The 21,720-nt window shown below is 38.0% G+C and overlaps 1 protein-coding gene across 2 annotated transcripts in view; it reads right to left on the reverse strand.

The window, feature by feature from the left end:
• AIG1 (androgen induced 1) overlaps positions 1 to 21,720 on the reverse strand; it is a 330,569-nt gene that overhangs the window by 205,871 nt on the left and 102,978 nt on the right. For both annotated transcript variants that reach the window (XM_036766736.1, XM_036766737.1), the window contains exon 3: positions 3,217 to 3,318. In XM_036766736.1, coding sequence (XP_036622631.1) covers positions 3,217 to 3,318 — 102 coding nt within the window. The remainder of the gene's footprint in view (positions 1 to 3,216; positions 3,319 to 21,720) is intronic.

Raw genomic sequence — 21,720 nt, forward strand, 5'->3', positions numbered from 1 at the left:
TTTATAAGACTATAGAATTTAGAGCTGAATTTGATTCTTTACTTTAGCCTCTTCATTTTACAGATGACAAAATCGAGGCCCAGAGAAGAAAAGTAATTTTCCTAAGGTGGTAAGAAGCAATCAGATTTGGAACCCAGAGCCTTTGATTCTAAATCCAGTATTCTTTCTCCTGTGGTAGTTTGCTTACTGCTCCAGCTTTTTAAATTCAAGGTTGGTTTCATGGTGCCTTTTAAGAGAGTGTCATAATGACACATTGCAAATTAAATTTCAGTTTTGTGATCCAAGATTCCAAGTTGGTAACAAACAATGTTGAGCCCACACAAACAATGTCTGGTTCTGCATCTGAAAAGAAAATCAATGCTCTCCTGAAGGGATATGAACTCTTTCAGCCAACAAAGGGATCCTCCAAGCACTGGACAGTGTATGTTGACACTGGACTTTACAAAGGGGCTAAATCAGCTCCCTTTTTACTGTTAGGTGTAAATATTAGGCCTTCTACGATAGACCAAGGCAGGGCTGTCCAACCTTAGCTTTTTTTTTTTGTTTTGTTTTGTTTTGCAGGGGAGAAGGCAGGGCAATTGGGGTTAAGTGACTTGTCCAAGGTCACACAGCTAGTAAATGTGTCAAGTGTCTGAGGCCGGATTTGAACTCAGGTACTCCTGACTCCAGGGCCGGTGCTCTACTCACTGCGCCACCTAGCTGCCCCTAACCTTAGCTTTTTATTGAAACAACAGACAATATATTTTGATTTGCCATTTTAGTGAGAGGTCTGCAGTAGCTCAGCTTTGTTTACTAAAGCATTTATGTAAATTTCTATGCTTGTAGGCGGGTGGCATAAATCCCACTGTGGGTGGCATGTGGCCTGCAGGCCACATTTTGGACAGCCCTGGACCTAAGGCATGGCAGGGAGAGAAAGACTTAATTAGCTGTAGTGACGTGACACTCTGGCTTGTTATCAACAGAGGTGATTATGCAGCAATGGCAGCAGAGGAAGTCTGTCCGTAGGACAGACCAAGCAAGGTGAGAGTTGTGTTCCTCAACTTAGTTAACAAAGTCATCTGAAGGACAATTCTGAAAGCAGACACAGACTTAAGGTCCGAAGGCTGGAAATTTGGTTAAAAAGCTGCCTGCTGGAAACATTCAGTCTCAGAAAAATGTAGAACTGGAAGCGAAAGAGGTTGTGATTGACTCTTCAGACTGATGGTATTACATACAGTTTAGAGATGCAGAAAAGGAGCCAAGTGGTTGAGTAGTTAGAATGCTCTACCATATGATGTAATTCCATTGTTCTCTACTAATCCCCCCGAGAAAGTCTCTGCTTAGTTCTAAATAGTAATACAGCAGACAAGGCCTTCAAGAACGTCCTCACTTCTCTAGGTCATACACTTTGTTCACTTGTAAACATTACATATCACTGCTCCATATTTGAAGATAATGCTATGGATGATGATTGTACCTGGACAGAGCTGAAATGACTAATTTGTGAGCCACAGTTATTTCCTCACTGAAAACATGGAAAAATTGTTCTTCCATTTGCGGCTGCAACAGCCCTATCCAAAATCTAACGCTCTGCAACTCTGTGTCTGAGTTTCAAGCTTGACCTGAAATCTTTTCTTACAAAGAACATCCGATCCTCAAATGATATATCCCAAATGATCTTTTCCAGAAGTCTGCAACTATACCATAGAAACTCTCCTTCAGAATATCCTTAACATATTTCTTCTGCCCTCCATATTTGTAGTTGTAAAAGTTCCACTTGTCCCATTAAGAATGGACAAGAATGAATATGCATATGTCTAAAATACCCTTTGGGAAAAAACACTCTCCAAATTATAGTTGTAAAGTAGGTACAGCTTCATTATTGGTTGTCCTAATGGTGTTTTTTTTTTCCATCATTATATATGGCAGTTCTAGAATAATATCATGACAGAAAATTGTGATTTGTCAAAATTCACAGGATTTTACAAAAGGAAGAAACAAGTGAAGTCACTTAGCACAACTCTTCCATTTTATGGGTAGGGAGAATGAGGTCCATAGAGTTTAAATAGACTACTAAAGGTCACATAGCTAGTTAATGATAGAGCCAGAACTCCTCTCTCTCGTAATCCAAAGCCCTTCCCCCTATACCATGCCACCTCCTGGTTGCTGAGGAAAGCATAGAAACATGTCAATCATTACATTTTGTTTTAGAAAGGCTTGGTTAAATCAGTCTAGCACAATCATATGTACATTTGTTATTATGCACTGCTTTTCTTAAAATACACCAAAGTGGGGAAGGGGAATTTTATTTTGGTTGTAGCATTTAGAGCTCTTCCTTTCCCCTCTAATTTCTGTGATACACTGCCCTTTTCACCAGAAGCATCCTGTGACATTTTCCAAAATTGGCTATGACCAAACCGCAGGCTTCCAAATAAATTTAATACAACAACAAAAACAGACAATTTTCAACCTCAGAAACTAAAGCAACAAGATGATACTAAGTTCCTCTGCAAACAATTTCCCTCATTCAGAAATTGACAATGCGTTAAGAATCATCAGACTGAAAGTTTGGGAAGGTGTTATAATATCTAAGGCATCAAGAGGGATGAGATTGAGAAAAAGTGAATATCTCAATGGCTATAAGCTTTCCTAATCAGAAAAGATCAAAGAAGCACTCAACAAACAAGGACTGGAAAGGAAGAGTTCCAACAACAAAGACAGGCAAGGACATATTCCTTCAACATTTAAAGGAAAAAATGAAATGTTTCCAAAGTTTCTATTAGTTTTGAGAAATTTTCCAAAATAATTCTGCTACCAAAAGGGTCTTATTAATATTTCTGGGTGAAGGTGGAGGAAGGTTGGAAAATTGCATGAACTAGTATTCAATCTGTAAGGTAGGATGAGCCACTTCAATTTAAAAAAATAATATTTTATCTCTCAGAAGCTGAACTGATTAACTAGAATTTTATTAAATGTGGTTTCATTACAAAATAAATAGCAGCCCTAAATTAGTGTACATAGTAGGTCAATTTACTTAATAGGCCTAATACTAATTCAATTTGGTCATTTAAGGGGAAGAGGTTTTAATCACTTAACATCTTTCTTCATTAATGATCATCCAATTTTTTGCATGCATTTCACAAAAATCCATGAAGACACAATAAAAATTCAAGCACCAGAAAATATACTTATTAATAGATTTTTAAAAATACATATAATCTGTTTTGTTCTTCTTACCATTCCATGGTTCAGCCAAGCAGGAATAAAATTATCAAGTAACTTCGGGTAAACCATCTCTCTATCATAGATGTAGATGCTCCAAAACACAGTCACAACAAACTAGGAAAAGGACAAAAAAAAATACATGAGTACAGTTCAATCAATTTCAACAAACATATATTAAGAGACCTAGGCACAACACTGTGTGGGGCACCAGGGGAAACAAAGATAGGATGCCTGTCTTCATGGAGCTTTCTTTCTAATGACAGATGTCAGATACAGAGACAACTATAATGCAAAATAACATACAATATAAAACAACAAAACGTTTTAGAGAGGTGCAGAACAAAATAATATACGAGATACACGGGGAAAAGATCATCGTAAACTGGAGACATCAGGGAAAGGAGGTGGCGTTCATGCTAGGCTTAAAGAACATAGAATTGGCTAATGCAGGAATCTGTTTCACTTAACTACATATATTTGTAATGAGTTTTGTTTTTCTTCTTTTCTCAATGAGCAGGGGAGCATGAGGTGAGAGGGAGCTAATTTGGGACTAAAAATAAGTCAATTTTTAAAAGAAAGGATCTGTAGACAAAGAGGAACAGGAGTACACTGAACAAAGACTAGTTTAATTTGACTACAGCTTAGTGTATATGTGGAGAGTAAAATGAGATAATACTGAAAAGGAAGGGAAGCACTAGGGTATGAAAGGATTTCAACATCGGGCATGAAGCTTAAAGACTAGCTGACAAGCAATAGGGAACCACGGAAGATTTTTGAAAGTAGGAATGTCATGACTGTACCTACAATTTAGGAAGACTAGCTTGCTAAAGGATGGGTTGGAGAAGAAAAACACAGGAAATAAGGAGATTTGTTAGGAGGTTGTTGTAATAGTTTAGGTGGGTAGCAATGAGGGCTTATATGAAGATGGTAGTGACAAAGGGGAAGGGATGGATTTGAATGATATGCTACAGATTTGCCAGAAGAATAAAATAATGTATCAGGTTTTAAAACATGGGAGACTGAGCAAATGGTGATGTCATTTTCTGATTCTAATATATCTGGGAGATTTTAATTTATGATTTCTTGGAATACAGTAAAAGAGAAGTGAAAGAAAGCAAATTTAGGGGGAAAGAAAATAAGAGCAAGAGCAGACCTCCGGGGAACACTCACTAAGGAACTGGGAAGGGGAAGAAGAACTAGTGAAGAAGATAAAAGAACAGTTAAAAAGGCAAGAGGAAAAGAAAGGGACTTCTCCGAAACCAAGGGCAGAAAAGCTGATATTCAGAAAAGGATGGTCCAAGATTTCTGGTCAGAATGGTTGCCTGAAAGGAGAAAGGCAAACTACTACAGCAAAAACTTAAAATTTTAACCAGAATGAATAACTGAGAAATATATAGCGAGAAAACAAAGTAAGTGACTTCTACCCCAGAACTGCACAAAAAAATGGTAGTCACTCAGCAGTACAATAGAGTAAACAATATAAATGCTACTTATTATCATTACAGCATTCTATTCTATTAAAGACATTCTTTCTCCTGTAGGATCATGCCCACTTTTCCAGGTTAATGTATTCATGATTATAAGCCCTTATCCTTTGCCTTTTAGAATATTACATTTCAAGATTTCTCATTTAGTTGAAGTTGCCAGGTCTTGTGTGATCCTACATGTAACTCCTCAGTACTTGCTTCTTTGTGGCTCCTTGCAGTATTTTTTCTTTGCTGTGAAAACTCCAGGGATTTTGATTACAATGCTCTATATATTACCTTATGTGACTTTTGGTGTTTCTTTAAGGAAATAAAACATATAGGTTATTTTTTAATCATGGTTTTCATGGAGTCTAGTGGTTCTTACATTATCTCTATTTTTTAAGTCAGGTGTTTTCATTGGAGATACATTACATTTTTTCCCTTTTTCCTTTCTTTTTGTCAATCTTTATTTTGTTCTAACATTTCTTGTTGTCTAATGGAGTTCTTGATTTCATTTTGATCCATTCCACCTTTCAAGGAGTCTAATACTCAGCTAATATTTACCATTTTCTGTTCTCAGCTAATCATTTTCATTCCACTTCTTTCCTACAGAGATTTTTACTTTACTTTTTATCTCTTGCTTCATTTCTTCTTAGTGATAGGCACTACAACCTGATGCACATTTAGTTGGAGGGGGTTGTTCCTGTTGCTTCTGAACTGGGTTATTTTGGCTCTTTCATTGACCCCCCAGGGTTAGACTCCTCTGGATCTTTAAGATTCAGAACAGACCACTAAATCTTCAAGACACTGTATGGCTTCTCAGGACAGAGTACTTGAGGTCTAGAAACTGATGACACAAAACTAGGAAGGATAGCTAACACATTGTATAAAAGTATTCAAAATTATCTGGATGGGTCAAAATATAGGCTCAAATAAAATAAAATGAAATTTAATAGGGTTAAATGTAAAGTCTTACATCTGAGTTTTTTTAAAGTCTCACATGTCTAAAAAAAATGGGAAAAGGTATAATTAATTAGACCAAAGTTTTTTAATCTGGGATCCTCCAAGGATGGATTTTAGGGGATCCACTATCTTGGATGGGAAAAAAAATTACAGCTTTATTTTCACTAACTTTTAACTAGAATTGAGTATTTTCTTCCATCACTTAAAAAAAATCACTATAAAAAGGGGTCCATTGTCTTTAACAAAAGGGTCTATGACACAAAATAGGTTAAGAGCTCTTGGTTTAGACAGATGTTCGTCCAGAAAAGTAGACAAAGAAAGGGAAGAATGTTTAGACATCAGTTTACCTGAAAGAGATCTGGTGACTGAGACTCAATATGGGTCAACACTGTAAAGTGACAGCCAAGAGAGCTATTATAATCTGACACTGCATTAAGAAAAACATACTGTCTAGAACTAAACAGGTCATAGTCCAAATCTGTTTTGTCCTGGTCAAACAAAATCTGGAGTTCAATTCTGGGTACCTGTAATGCCAAGTAGGGTGGAACATTTTTACTGTTTCCTCTTTTGGAATGCTAAGGCAATCAAGTGCCTTTAATGAGTCTTGCCTTTGCTTGAATAAGGCAGGTAAAGTGGGAACTTTTGTTTTTTGTTTTGGAGTACTTCTCAGCACTGAGATAATCAAGTACCTTTGATGAGTCTTGCCTTTCAAATGTGATGGCAAGCAAAATAGTCTTTTGTTTTGGAGTGCTTCTCAGCACAGGGGCAATTGGGTGTCTTTGAGTCTTGCCTTTGTTTGAATCAAGAGTCATTGATTTGAAAAATGTATATGATGTAGTGCTAGTGATTAAAGATCTTTCCCACATCCCTTTTGCTAAGTAGGCACTGAGCCCTGAATAGGATATATGAGCTCCGAGGCTGGCATTTTGTTTTTGGGAGTACACTCATTGGAAGAGTGTTGGTGATTTGGCCAGATGAGACTCTGGATAGCCATAGGAGGCACCCCCCACCCCGGCTTTGAGAACCCAGACGTTGGTGCCTCTCTCTCTGGTAACTATGTATGTAATGTCCTGGTCAGACAGCCAGAGGTCTGTCGGTTGATTTCTGTGTGTTATTTGCTCTGTTTATATAATTTCTCCTTGCAATTTTTCCTGAAGTTCAGGGTGCTGACTTTTTCCCCTGAACTAAATGAATGATATACGTATGTTTAATTAAAGTGAGATTGTTAACCTCTTAAAGTTGCTTTCCTTAGAAAAGCAGATCAAAGAACCTGTGCTAGCAGCCCTCCTGTGTGCTCTTGTTGTTGGTCTTTCACGTCCACAGCAGCTGCTAGCAACACTATTGTTACAATACCACATTTTAAGAAAGGCGCTGATAAATTAGAGAGTGAAGGATTGTCCAGAAGAGAGCAATGAGTTAATGCTATGTAAGGATCAAGAGAAGGATGGCCCAAATCAAATAAAGTGAAATGAATGTAATATGTAGAAGACGCTTGGCCTGTACAAGGAGAGACTCAAAGGAAACATGATAACTATCTTCAAGTATTTCAAGGGATGGCTCATGGAAGAGGGATTTACCCTACGCTTCTTGGTCCTAAAGAGCTGAACTAGGAGCAATAAGGGAAAGTTGTAAAGAAATTAATGTGAGCATGGAACGCCTTAATAATTGGAACTGAAAGTAAAATGGGTTACCCAGGAAGTAGTTTTCTTCTCACTGGTGGTCCTAAACAAAAGCTTTTTGTTGTAGAGGGGAATATCCTTTGGGTATAGGTTGAATTGGATGGCCTTTGAGATCCCTTTTAATTCTTAGACTCTGTGAAAAAGTAATTCAGTCAGGTTAGATCAGGAGTTGGCAAATTATAGCTTAAAGGCCAAGTCCCAGTCTCTGCCTGTTGTTGTATAGTGAGAAAATTAAACATGGTTTTTATATTTTAAAATACAATGAAACTATTTAAAAATGTAAAAAACCATGTTTAGTCCTCTGGTCATAAAGAAACAGGGAGCAGGTAGGTTTGGCCTGCCGGCTATAGTATGCTGACCCCTAGAGTCCAGGTCAAAGAAGGATTCCCTGTGAATGGCGAGGTCCTTCATATGCTCCTGTTTGTGGATAACATTGTCTAGACCAGGTCTTCTTAAACTTTTTCCATTTGAGACCCCTTTTCACTTTTTGGCAGCATTTGTTAGTGTTGAATGGCCTGAGGGCATGCTCAGTGAAAAGTGGGCATGCTCTGTGTTCAGAACCAAGGCTGTGGGGAAGTTGTCCAATGCAACATGGGAAAGCGCTGCCAGAAACACCTCAGATTCATTACACATTTGATTTTGAATTAATTTTTGGTTGTTGCATGTAATCACTCAAAGGAGTTTGGCCTGTCCATCCACGCAATACTGGACAACTACTGTCCAGGTTTCAATATGACTCTGAATCTAGATGAATATCTACAACTCTGGTTCATCATCTCTCTGTCAGGAAGTAGGAATGAACACTTAACATAGGAGTTGCTGTTGGTCACTGCATCAGAGTTTTTAAGTCTTCCAAAGATTTTTATTTATAACATTGTAGTCACTGTATAAATTACTCTCCTGGTTCTACTCTCTTCTTCTCAGTTTTCTTTGAATTCATAATTTTCATAATTTATTTCAGCATAATAATATTCTATGACATTCATATACCATTATATAACATATAATATTAATTTGTTCAGCAATTCTCCAATTAATGGGAAAGCCCTCTTGAATTTCCAGTTATTTGCTGCTTTAAAAGTGCTTCTCTGAATATTTTTAAAGAGTATTTTTCCAATTACATGTCAAGACAATTTTTAACATTTTTAAAAAAAAATTTAAATTCCAAATTTTCTTCCTCCCTCCCTTACTTCCCCCTCGCTAAGATAGTAAGCAATTTGGTATAAGTTATGTATGTGCTGAGAAAGCCAAGTCATTCATAGTTGATCATTGAATTAATGTTGCTGACACTGTGTACAATGTTCTGATTCTACGTACTTCACTTTGCATCAGTTCATGTAAGTCTTTCCAGGTTTTTCTGAAATCACCTTGCTTGTTATTTCTCATAGCACAATGGTATTCCATTGCATTTATATACCACAACTTGTTCATCCGTTCCCCAGCTGATGGGCATCCCTCAATTTCCAGTTCTCAGCCACCTCAAAAAGAGCTGCTATAAATATTTTTGTATATGTAGGTCCTTTTCCCTTTTTTATGATCTCTTTGGGATTTCCATGAATGTTTTTGTACTGATGGGTCCTTTCACTCTTTCTTTGATATCTCTGGAGTATATGCGCAGCAGTGGTATCATTGGATCAAATGTTACACTTAATATGGTAGCTAATAATAATAATGATAGCTAACATTTATATAGAGCCTACTACTTAACAGGGTCTGAGCGCTATCATAAACTCATTTAATCCTCACAACATCTCTGGGAGGTGAGTGCTAACAGTAACCCAATTTTACAGATGAGGAAACTGAGGCAAACAGAGATGCAGTGACTTGCCCAAAGTTACAGAGCTATAAGTGTCTAAAAGTCTGGATTTGAACTTCCTGACTCCAAGCCCAAAGTTCTAGACACTGTACACCCCCAACCGCATCCAATTTGATAAAATAAGAAACAAAATTCATTTGAAGGCATAAAAGATAGCAAATAACTGGGAATGATAAAAGAGTAGGACTGAAAAGGAAATAGTATTTCCTGACCTAAAACTATTTTATGAAGCTGGCATAATCAAAACTATTAGAATTGGTTAAAAAAAAAAACAGCAAAGTATTGCGCCACCTAGCTGCTTATTACCAAACTGCCTTCCAGGATGACTGGATCAATTCACAGATCCACCAGTATTTTTTGTTTGTTTGCATCTTTTCATAAAACCAGATGAGCCAATAATGCACCATTTTTATCCCCTCCTCACATGCCATGAGATCGAGAAATACTTTGTTTCATGACTCTTTTTACAAAACATGGTCTGGGAGTTATGGCACAGGGTCAAGTCAGGTCTAAATGGTTCTATCCCAATACTGTTGGTAATGACTTACATAAGTTTAGGCAAGTCATTTAATTTCTTCTCCTTAACAAAGGAGGATTTTATGAACATTTCTTGATTGTCAATGTACAAGGTAAGCTCATTATAATCCATTTATAAATCAAACCTCAATTACTTACATTGTATATTAACCACCTTATAGCTTACTTGGGTCAAGTTTTTAATATCTGATTTGCATACATGACTAATTCAACATGGTTTTATTGTCATTTTTTATTGTCAACATGATTTTAGGTCAACTTTATCCCACTGCCAATTGGCATTTGCTCAAGACATATAAACACATTAATATTATTTTAAGGAAATTAATCAGGAGAGTCATTTGATAAGGAAAATGTATTCTAAACATGAATGGAAATTATCTTTGGATTATCCATGCAATTACTTTCTTTGAATATTATAGATGATTGAGAATTAATGGTTACTACATTTATAAAGAACATTTTTGTCAAAATTTAATCCCTTTAACATTAATCCTTCAACTCACACAGGCATAGAGATTATCTTGACACAGACCTCCATTGTATTGATAAAGAAGTTATTATTCTTTCTGTTCCTTTTTTCACTCTTTAGCTATGTCAGGTTTCAGGTGTACACCATGAATGTAATTACAACATAATGTCATTAATATTAATCCTAATAATCCAAGGATATGATTAGACAGAGATTAGGCTAAACATTATCTTTGTACTATATAAAGGTAGGGGATGGGTGGGAGGTTTCTTTTTTTTTTTTTTTTGAGGGGGGAAAGGCGGGGCAATTGGGGTTAAATAACTTGCCCAAGGTCACACAGCTAGTAAGTGTGTCAAGTGTCTGAGATCGCATTTGAACTCAGGTCCTCCTGACTCCAGGACCGGTGCTCTACTCACTGAGCCACCTAACTGCCCCAGGATGGGAGGTTTCTAAGCAAATTGATTCAATGTTGCACTTTCAAAAGCATGAGCATACGGCCAAGTTAATTTCAATTCTGCAAGATGTACTTCAATCCAACTGAACGTCTTACAAGATACAAAGCTATTTTAAATGCTGGAAATACGAAGATGCCAAAAGGCTCCGACCTGGTTCCCAGTGTGCATACCATCTACTAGGTACTATATGTATACAGATAAGTATTTTTCATTTGTAACATTACTCATTATGTGACATTTACTGTAGAAAATGACTTCTGAATGCCTCAGGTTTTATCGATTCTCTATCTTCGTATCCTCATTTGGTTTTTCACTTTGTATCCTCAGGTCAGCACCAGGGACTAGACCTGGTATTTCATTGGTCTAAGGTACTTCTGGGAGAATCCAACTCAACTTAACCAATGCAGGTCAGCTCAGAGTAAGGGTTAGAGGACATTCTCTTCAACTTAGAGTGTAGGAGAGTTGCCTAGCCCTAGAGCACTGGGGGTGGGGTGGGGAAAGGAACAAGAATCTATTAAGTACCTACCATGTTCTAGGACTGTGCTAAACACTTTACAAATACTTCATTTGATCCTTATGATCAACCCCAGGAGTTTGGTGCTATGATAGGTGGGGTCAAAAGTCATATAGCAAAGGTTATTAAGGGGAAGGGAAGGGAAATGAATAAGTATTTATATAGTACCCACTGTGTACCAAGCACTATGCTAAGTGCTTTACAAATATCTCATTTGATCCTCACAATAACCTTGGGAAGTAGGTAATATTATTATTATCCCCATTTTATAGTTGAGGAAACTGAGGCAGAGGTTAAGTGACTTGCCCAGAGTCACAGATAGTAAGCATCTGAGGCTAGATTTGAACTCAAGTTGTCCTGACTCCAGACCCAGCACTCTGTCCACTGAACCACCTAGCTTGTAGACTCACCAAAATGTTTGCCACTGTCATGGAGGCTGCCCAGGTAAGATCTTTTACATGTTCCTTTTTGCCCAGGGTCACACAACTAGTCATCGTCTAAGGCTGGATTTGAACTCAGGTCTTCCTGACTCCAGGCCCAGTGCTCCATCTACTGTACCCCTTTCTTGGATTTAACAGTGAAGGGATGAAATACAGGATAACAGAAGAGAAATATAGGACAACAGCTTGAGGGAATAGCAGGGTCAAAAGGAAGGAATTTCTGTTGTTAAGTTAGAGGAGATCCTATACCCCAAAGAGATCAAAGAAAAAATGAGAAGGACCTATATATGTACAAAAAATTTTATACTAGCTTTTCTTTTATGGTGGCAAAGAATTAGAAATTGTGGGAATGCCCATCAATTGGGGATTGGCCGAACAAGTTGTGGTGTATGAATGTGACAGAGTACTAATATGCTATAAGAAATGATGAGGAGGACGCTTTCAAAAAAACCTGGGAGGATTTACATAAACTGAGGCAAAGTGAAGTGAGCAGAACCAGGAGACCATTGTATACAGCAACAGCAACACTGTATGAAAAATTGGGACTGATTTACCTATTGTTAGCAATACAATGATACAAAACAATTCCAAAGGATTTATGATGAAAAATGCCATCTACCTCTAGAGAAAGAACTGATGGCACATGAATATAGATTGAAGCATACTTTTTTTACTTCATTGTTCTTGCTTTTTTGGTCTCTGTTTTCCTTTGCAACATGGATAATATGGAAATGTTTTATATGACTACCCATGTATACTCTATATCAAACTGCTTGTCTTCTTAAGGAAGGAGTAGAGGGAAGGAGAAAATTTTGAATTCAAAATTTTAAAAATGAATGTTAAAATTTTTTGTTTACATATAATTGAGAAAAACATAAAATAAGAATTAAATAAACTGGAGGAGATCTGAACATGCTTACAGCTATAGAGAAGAAGGCAGTAGATGGTAAGATGCTGAAAATGAAAAAAGAGAGGGAGAATGATCAATGGGACAAGCTCACAAAAATAAAAAATAAAATAAAACATCCACTAGTCAGAGAGGGGACAGATCAAGGCCACATGTGGAAGAGCAAGGAGAAGGAGCACCTTATCCTCTGAGAATAGAACAAAAAAAAAGGCAAAGAGTGAGAGAAAATACTGAGAGGTTTTCAGATGCAGAGGAAGGAAAACGAAGGAGTTCACAACAGATGGCCCCAATGTTTTCAATAAAGTAGGAGGTGAGGTCATCTCCTGAGAGGGAGTGGAGTTGAGTGTTTGAGGACAGAGGATTATGTTTTGACAAGCCAACACAGGGGGAAATAGGCTGAAAGGGAAGTATTTAGCAAAAATTATTTTTAAAAATTTCAAACATTTTTCATGGAAACTTTATATCATATATGTTATTCTTACGTTTCAGTTAAAGCAGGTGCCACAAGAACCATAGTGGAAAGATCACTGGATTTACAGCCCAAAAACATGGGTTCAAATTGCAGCTCTGCTAACTTACTAGCTGTATAACCTTAAGCAAGTGACAACCTCTCTAGGGCCTTAGTTTTTATTTTTGTTTCTGTAGTCTGCAAAATGAAGGAACTAGACTTCTAAGCTCCCTTCTAGCTCTAAATACTAAGATCTTCTATGTGGGAACGCTTGTTTTACTGTAGGTAGGAGGATGCAATAAAGCTATATTTCTTGCGGTGGGAGAAAAGACTATAATTTGGACATTTCCACAAGTCAGACAGCATTTCCCACTCCCTCACTCCCCCTTACTCTCAATTAGGAGGTTTAACTTTAAATTTCAAGCTACTAATGGCAGCTTCTCAACTGAAAAATTGTCTTCTTTTGTGGGGATTTTTAGAAGTTTATTCATCTTGTAAAATCCTTACTTTAGAATCCATTTCCTACAGGAAAGTCACTTCTTATGAGGTCTCATTAGGAAATCTGTGCAACAAACACATTTGTTGTGTTCATGAACATAATAGGCATTTGGGTTTTTTTTTCCTCCTAGTGACTGTCTTTGGAAGTGGACTTAAGGACAGGGACTGGATCCATGATTGCATTCTCCTGGGAGAGGCAACTCACTTTACCAGTGCAGGGGGGGGGGATCCTTCTCTGCTGCTTAAGCCTTAAAGAGTTGCCTAGAGCACTGAGAGGTGGCTTGCCAGTATATGTATTTACCCATGGAACATGTATTCATTCATTCACTTAACAGATATCGAGTACCTATAATGTATAAGAGATCATACTTGGTACAATAATGGATATAATATATTAAGACATGTAATAAGTACAATAACGTTAAAGCAAAGTATTCTGTAGATACAGACGAATGACATCTGGTTAGAAACAAAAGAAGACCTCATAAGGGAGGTGGTGGTATTTGAATTGGGCCTTGAAGAATGGGTAGGATTTTAAACAGAAAAATGGGAGAATAAGTCATTTCACAGAAAGGAAAAAGGGAATCACTGGGCATGCTAATAGAGGAAAAAACACAAAAAGGAGGGGGGTAACAAGGAAGAGAGTTTTGGTCTGGGAAATCACAAAGATGCTAAGTGGAACAATAGGGCAATCCACTAACATGATGAAAGAATTTTAAGAAGAGAGAATCAACATTATCAAATTATACAGAGAAGTAAAGGATGCTGAGGAACTTAAACAGACCATTGTACATGGTGATTAAGAATTCACTGGAAATATTCAAGCTATCACTAGTAGAATGGCAAGATCAAATCCATATTACCAGGGGTTAAAGTGTAGGTAGATGATGAAATAGAAAAGTATAAAGTATTCCTTCAAAAATTATGATGGTGAGAAGGGAAGGAGAAAGATGAGAATTGTGGATTGGTCCAGCAATTTTGAAAAGCAATTTCCAAAAATTACCAAACTGTGCATACCTTTTGACTCTAATGAAATCACTGAGGAAAAGGTTGATTGTGGAATATGAACTGGATGAAACTATAAAGGGCTAAAAGAAGGGAAAATTAGGGAAAAGTCAAGGAACAGAAGGGCACAATGAGGAAAAATAGGTCAGAAGCTTAAAGGAATAGAAGAAATGGAGGACAATGGATCTTTGGTCAGAAGGGGTTAATGTCCCTTTTTGGGGTTTTGGAGGAGGGACAGTTCTGAATAATGGTGGGTTCAAAGGTTGGTGCTAGTGTCCCTCGAGTAAAGATTGCTGACATTCACAAGGTAGAGAAATCAAGAGGGAGGTATTAGAAAGACAAGCAGGATGGATGCTAAATACAATGAGTGTGATAAAAGTGCACAGGATGAAGGAAAATAATTCAAGTGGTGAAATCATTTTGAAAGATAAGGTTAGTAGGTTACAGTATGGAAGTTGAGGTGATATGCCACAGGTAGTTGAGTGATGGTGTTGATATTATGGTCTGGAAAATGCAATGAGGATTAAGAAGTATATCTGTCTTTCTTCTTCATCCCATGAGCTGGGCAATTAGGAGAGACATTCATTGGAGATGTGTTGTGAGGGAAGTGATACTATTAGGGAAAAGCTAGGTTTCCATTAAAGTGGAAAGGAGTACTTCTGAAGATGATGGAAGACTCGGGGAAGTATGCCTCGGTCCTGGAAGGAGTTACCAGAGGGGAAGACAGTCCTAAGGAGTAATAGAAGTGAATTCAATAGGGAAGAGAACATAAGAGAAGATAGCATTGGTACCTAGGAGGGCAAATGGGATAAAAGGCAGAGAGGAAGAATGGAGGGTTATATTATTGACAGGGGGCCAGTGAATACTGAGAGGGCATTATTTTGTTATTCTAATTTTTTGCAGAAATCATCAGATTATTGAGATATTGAATTGGTGGTGTGTGCCTGTGTAAATCTGCATTGCCATATAATCAAGGAGATTCCTCAAGTAAGAGATTCATATATTCCAATGGCTGGGAATATATGCGGAGGCCCTGTTATCTGGGATAGAATCAAGACATGTGGCTTTGGCTTTTCCACTATGAAGTAGTAGTAGTAATTGCCATGGTTATTGTTATAGTATTTTGAGGGTCTCCCTATCTCACTGATCAGTATCAGAATTTCAATCTAATGTTTCTGTCCTAGGACTTAACATCTATCCTGAGTTCAAGTGATCCTTCAGCCTCATCCTCATCATAAGCAAGGTGCTCCTAACCATGTTTGACCCCATTATAAATTGTAAGGGTCATATATTTTTTTTTCAACTAGGCAGGTCCCATTTGCTGTGTAGTTGGACAATTCTGTACAATAATAGTGATGTTTTTAAACTAAAAGCAGAGAATAATTAACATCATCATCATCATTTTTGAGTGCTTACACTGTGTAGGGTCAGGATTTAATAGTGACATTTACATCAACTTATTTGACAAGTGAATCACCAGCATAAATAGAGATATAAATTATTTTAGAAATGTTAAGGGCTGGTAAAAATGAAAATTGCTGTCAAGAAAGCAAGATCCCACCATCTGAACCATAATGTTCAACTGTCAGGAGACACAGATATCCAAATAACCCTAGTGACTAAACTGTTCCCTCGATAAACACATAGTATGTAGCTCTTTGGCCCTCCTATATCTTTGTCCTCTTGATGGAATGGTCCTTACTCAAAATAAATTTGAACCCTATTACCAGGGCATGGGTATGTGACAAAAATAAGTTGCGTTGGACAGGCTGAGTGATTTTGAAAGAGTACACTACTCTGTAAAGAAGCCCCTTCTTTGTGCCAAGAAAGGGTGGCCATCCAGTTCTTATCATGCACCTGTTCCCCCTCAGTTGCCAGAAGTGGCATACTGTACTTGAAGGGTCAGTGAAAGAAAAAGCACAGTCATTCTTGGGCCATTTAGGCTCCCTGGATGAAGCGCTGTTTCACTGAAAACCTATTTAAATCTCTGAGACCATCAGAGTTGAATACCACAGGAAAGCTTAAATTCACCATTTCTCTTTCAACAGGAAATCTCATTTATGGACATGCCATTTGAATTCCAATGTGCTCAGTAGAGGATGAACCTAAAAGATTGACGCAAACTAGCTGTGAACTTTTTTCCAAAAGCAGCTTTGTTACTAGCCTTTGTTATCCCTGTCTGGGATTAGCGTGGAAGGGAAGGAGAAGGTAAGGGAGAAAACGAGGGATAGGAAAGGGAGAAGAGAAGAGGGAAGGAAGAAGAGAGAAAGAGGGAGAGACAGTGAACCAGAGATAGACACATACACCAAGACATGGAGAAAAAAGAAAGAGGGAAAGAAGGGTAGAGAAAAAGGCAAAAGAGAATTGAAGGAGAGAGGGAAAGAGGGGTAGAGAAAAAAGGAAAAGAAAATTGAAGGGAGAGAGGGAAGGTGGGGGGGAAAGAAAAAGGGGAGAGAGAAAGGAAAGGGGTAGAGAAAAGAGGGGGAGGGGAGAGGGAGGGGGAGGGGACTTTTATCATTAAAAAGGCTAAAGAAACTGCTTACCTACTGTTTAAATCAGTAAATGTCATTGAGAGAGATTAGAAAGGAAGGGTATACTTAATAGTATCGCATCTCAGAAACCCAATGTTCTTGGACAACTAAAGTTCTAACTTAAAATTCAAATCACAGGTATGCCTAAACTAAGACTACTGGTCTGCCTGAAGAAATAAAAAAAATGAGAAAAGAAAATGAATTTCTCTTCTTTATCTGAAATATAAACCTGTTTCACAGAGTTCATGTGATGCCAACTGCCAGGCTTGATGCCTATGGGGACAAAATTTAAATTGTATTTTTGGCTTTGTTACTTTGGCTCCTGATCTTTTTGTACCCTTATTCAAGGTCAATTCTTCCCATGTTGGTCCTATTTCTGTTGTATAAAATTTGGGAATATTTCCAACTGTAGTATCTATCCCTCTACACATGAAAAACCTGCAAGAGCTAAGATGGGCAGGATATGATGAAATTATAGATTCTGGAATATACATTATTTATGTATGTGTATATATGTAGGCACATATATTTGTATTTTATATACATATGCATTATATTTGTAATACAGTATATGTGTATGTGTATATGTATATGTATATATATATATACACACATACATACACACATATGATTGCCCCTAATATACACCTACTCATGAAATAAAGGTCTCACAACTACACTAAACCCTACAACTCACCATCAATAATAAAAATAACTGTACATCACATTTGAACATTTACAAAATTTCTCCATCCCAACAAATCTAAGGTCCCTCCCAGTGTTGAAGCTGAGGCAGCTAATTTTTGAATCATCTAATCTTCTCTTTTTTTCTTTTGGTGAGGCGATTGGGGTAAGTCATTTGCCCAGAGTCACATGGCTGGTAAGTGGCAAGTGTCTGAGGCCAGATTTGAACTCAGGTTCTCTTATCTCCACGACCAGTGCTCTATCCACTGTCACACCTCAATGCCCTGAATTATCTAATCTTAAAGGCTTGGCAACTCATTTAATTCTGAGGTAGCATGGTACAAGGAAAACAGCACTGAAGTTGGAGTTAAGAAGACCTAGGTTCAAATCCTGCACCTGACATTTAAGTCCATGTGACTCTGGATTAATCACTTAACATCTCTGAAACTCAGTTTCTTCATTGTAAAATGCGGATAATAATAATACTAATGCCCATAGTAACAACCTATGTCACAAAGCTGTTGTGAGGATCAAGTGAGGCCATGCAGTTAAAGTGCTTTGTAAACCTTAAGGCTCTGTACCAATTCCAGTTATTTTTAATCTACTTAAAACAGATTGAGGAGCAGAGGTCATGGTGTAAGGGATGAGAAGCATTTCTTATGAATCAAGGGAGGACAGAAAATAGATTGTCTGGATTATTTTATTTATATATTAGTTTATTTACAAATGATTAATACCTTACCTGCCTTCAAAAGGGTTTTCAGGTGGTAGATTAAACAAAGCAACATGAAAATGAGGAGAGAAGGGGGTTATCTTTTGGCATCCTGATGAAATCCCCTTTTACTTGTAACTGTATGTGCTTCAGGGAAGATGTGACTTTATCTTTTTTCCCCCTGCCAAAAAACCTGCTTTTCCTATTTGGCACCTTCGGAAAGCTCCCCGTATTTTGATGGGTAAATTGCTACTACCCATGTTAGCTGCCTTGCTATCAGTCTCTGTCCTCCCCAGATGCTCCCTTTATTACCTCCCAGTTTCATCTTAGTATCTAAATTGTAAAATAATTGGCAAGTGGCCACTCTCCCTCCTCCCCAACTTTGTAATGATAGTCAGTTAATCCTTATTAATGCTACTAAGTGCTGTCAGTTCCTTGAAGGAGTCTGTTCTAAGGGACCAAAAGAGACACACAACAGTACCCATCAAAGACCATTGTTTTGATACAATGCTGAGATTTATAACAGCACAAAATAAGGTCCAGGTGTTCCCTCCTCCTCTGCTCTCAGACAATAACAAGCTCTATAACAAGACATGAGTAGCACCTTTAGAGAGATTATTATGTCTGAAAGTGGTGTAGTTAGTCCTGGTGTTGAATGTTAGACCCGATGGAATAATGACTTAATATGAATCCAGGAAAGAACTGAAAACATTATGTTTTAAAAAGCCAATTAAAGGGCAGGAGTTGGGGCCATTTGTATTGCTTCTTCTTGCTGCCCTCCTCACTCACCCAGAGGTACTTAAGGCTGTTCCTGTAGCAGCTTCTCTTGGGAACAGCCCATATGCTCACTCCTCTTTTAGGGAAAGAACGTGACTAACATTCAAAAGAATTAAACTGTGGAAAAGGCAGCATGTGCACACCTCTGAGAGGAGGTGGAGGGAGAAGGAAATGGGGGATGTGTGTTGGGGTGATTGGACCTTATTTCAGTAACAGCCAACCTTACACATTCTCAATCCTTTTCATATCACACTTCAGGCAAGTGGGCATTCCCATTTCTACGTGGGCCCCGGGCACTATGTCAGGAGATGAAACAGTTGGGCAAAGTATGCACTATAAAATTACTCTGCACAGGACAGTGCCAGCAGCATTGCCATGTGAAAGCCAAGAAACGACTTCCTTGTCTTGTCTGGGAGGTGTGTATGTGTGTGTGGGGGGGTGTCTCCCCATTCAAAGTCACCTACAGAGTGATCTTCTAACCTAAATTTGATTTTCAAATGAAGATTTGCTTATCTCACTCCCATTTCACCTCTCCTTCCTCCAACACAGAAAAGCAAGAAAAACAATATCCTTGTTACAATCATGTATAGTACAGCAAAACAAGTTCTTGTATTGGCCACGTAGAAAAAAATAAGTCTCAATCTGCAATCTGAGGCCACCATTTTTCTCATAGGAAGTGGACAGCATGTTACGTCTGGAGTCTTCTAGAATTGTGCTAGTTACTGTGTTAGAGTTCCCAAGTCAGTCGATGGGCAGCTGGCTGGCACAGTGGATAGAATGCTGGGCCTGGAGTCAATAAGACTCATCTCCCTGACTTCAAATCCAGCCTCAAACACTTCCTAGCTGTGTGACCCTGGACAAGTCACTTAACTCTGTTTACCTCAGTTTCCTCATCTGTAAAAAGAGCTGGAGAAGGAAATGGCAAACCATTCCAGTATCTTTGCCAAGAAAATCCCAAATGGGGTCACAAAGGGTTGGGCAAGACTGAAAGTCTATCAAGGTTGCTTCTTTATGATATTGTTGTCCTTGTATAAATTGTTCTCCTGGTTCTGCTCACTTCACTATGCATCAGTTCATACAAGTTTTCCCAAGTTCCTTTGAGACTATCCTCTTTGTAATTTCTTATAGCACAATGGCATTCCACCACACTCATGTACCATAACTTATTCAGCTTTTCCCCAATTGACAAGCACCACTCCCTCAGTTTAACTATAAACACTTAAGAACAAAGAATATGAAATATTGATACTTAAATTATACTCTGAGCATGAATCAGTTGTGACTTGGACAGAAAACAACAAAAGGCTAAAGTAAGTCACACAAGTGGAAAGAAGGGCAAAGACCCTAACAAAAAAAACACAACAGTGGTTAGATGAGCAGTGAATGGAGTGGAAACTCCATTTTTTCCCCTTAACTATATCCATGGTTTTGGCTAACCTAGGCAAATTTTGTCCACAATTTCCTAGAGAACATAAAGTAAAGATAAAGTCTAATTATGATAAAAGTCTGATTCAACAGCCAGAAGGTGTGACATGAGGTACACAACAGGAAAGAGATAGACAATCTCCTCCAAAAGATAGTCACAGGTTAACCATCAGATACCGAAAGAAATAACCTTGAAAATCAGCGTGATACAGGTCCGGAATGAAATTAGCCAGATTTAAACAATTTCAGAGCTGGTTAGACATTGCTTTGTAAAGGATCAGCACCAACTCTTAATAAATATTATTGGCTGTGTGACCTTGGTCACTTAATCCACCTGGCCCTTACTTTCAAAATGGGTAAAACGAGTGGGCTGAACCAGAAGGCCCTTAGGTTCTCTTTTAGGTTGAAAGGTATGAACTTGTAAGGAGGTGCAGTAGATGAAGCACTGGACCTGGAGTAAGATAGACCGGTCCAAATTCAACCTTACACACTTACTAGCTGTGTGACTGTGGGCAAATCACTTAAACCCTGCCTGCCTCTATATCCTCATTGGTAAAATGAGGATAATAATAGCACCCAACCCCCAGGGCTGTTGTGAGGATAAACTGAGATAGTAATTGTAAAGCACTTTGCAAACATCAAAGAACTATACAGATAATAAATACACATGTGTCTCTATATACATGTGTATGTGTATATACATACATATATATGGCTGACTGGTCATCTACAAGGGATGTGGGAAGCTATATAGTCCAACCCCTTGTTTTACAGATAAGTAAACTGTAGCCCAGGGAAGTTAATTCCCTATCATAGGCTCACACAGGTAGAAAGGTAACTAAGGTAAGAACTGAACCCAAGTCCTCTTGACTTCCTTCCTCTGTACCACACTGTTTCCCAAAAGAATTAGTTTTAAAGAAGAAACTCAGACCCAGAAAATGAAGTGATTTGCCGAAGGTCACAAAAAATTACCAGTGGAGGCAGCACTCAAACCCAGATCTCTTGGCTCCAAGTCTAGGGCTCTTTCTACGCCTACTGCTTTCAGAGAACTGCAGCCACAGGCAAATGAATTAACAAAAACTAAAAACACAAACCAATGAACTGGCACAGCAGTATAATGTTATTAATAATACTCTTTGAGTGTGATGTCAGGTAAAAAATTTGAAGGATGGACAAAAAAAATCAAT

Source organism: Trichosurus vulpecula, chromosome 7 (genome assembly GCF_011100635.1).
Source record: "Trichosurus vulpecula isolate mTriVul1 chromosome 7, mTriVul1.pri, whole genome shotgun sequence".
NCBI lineage: Eukaryota > Metazoa > Chordata > Mammalia > Diprotodontia > Phalangeridae > Trichosurus > Trichosurus vulpecula.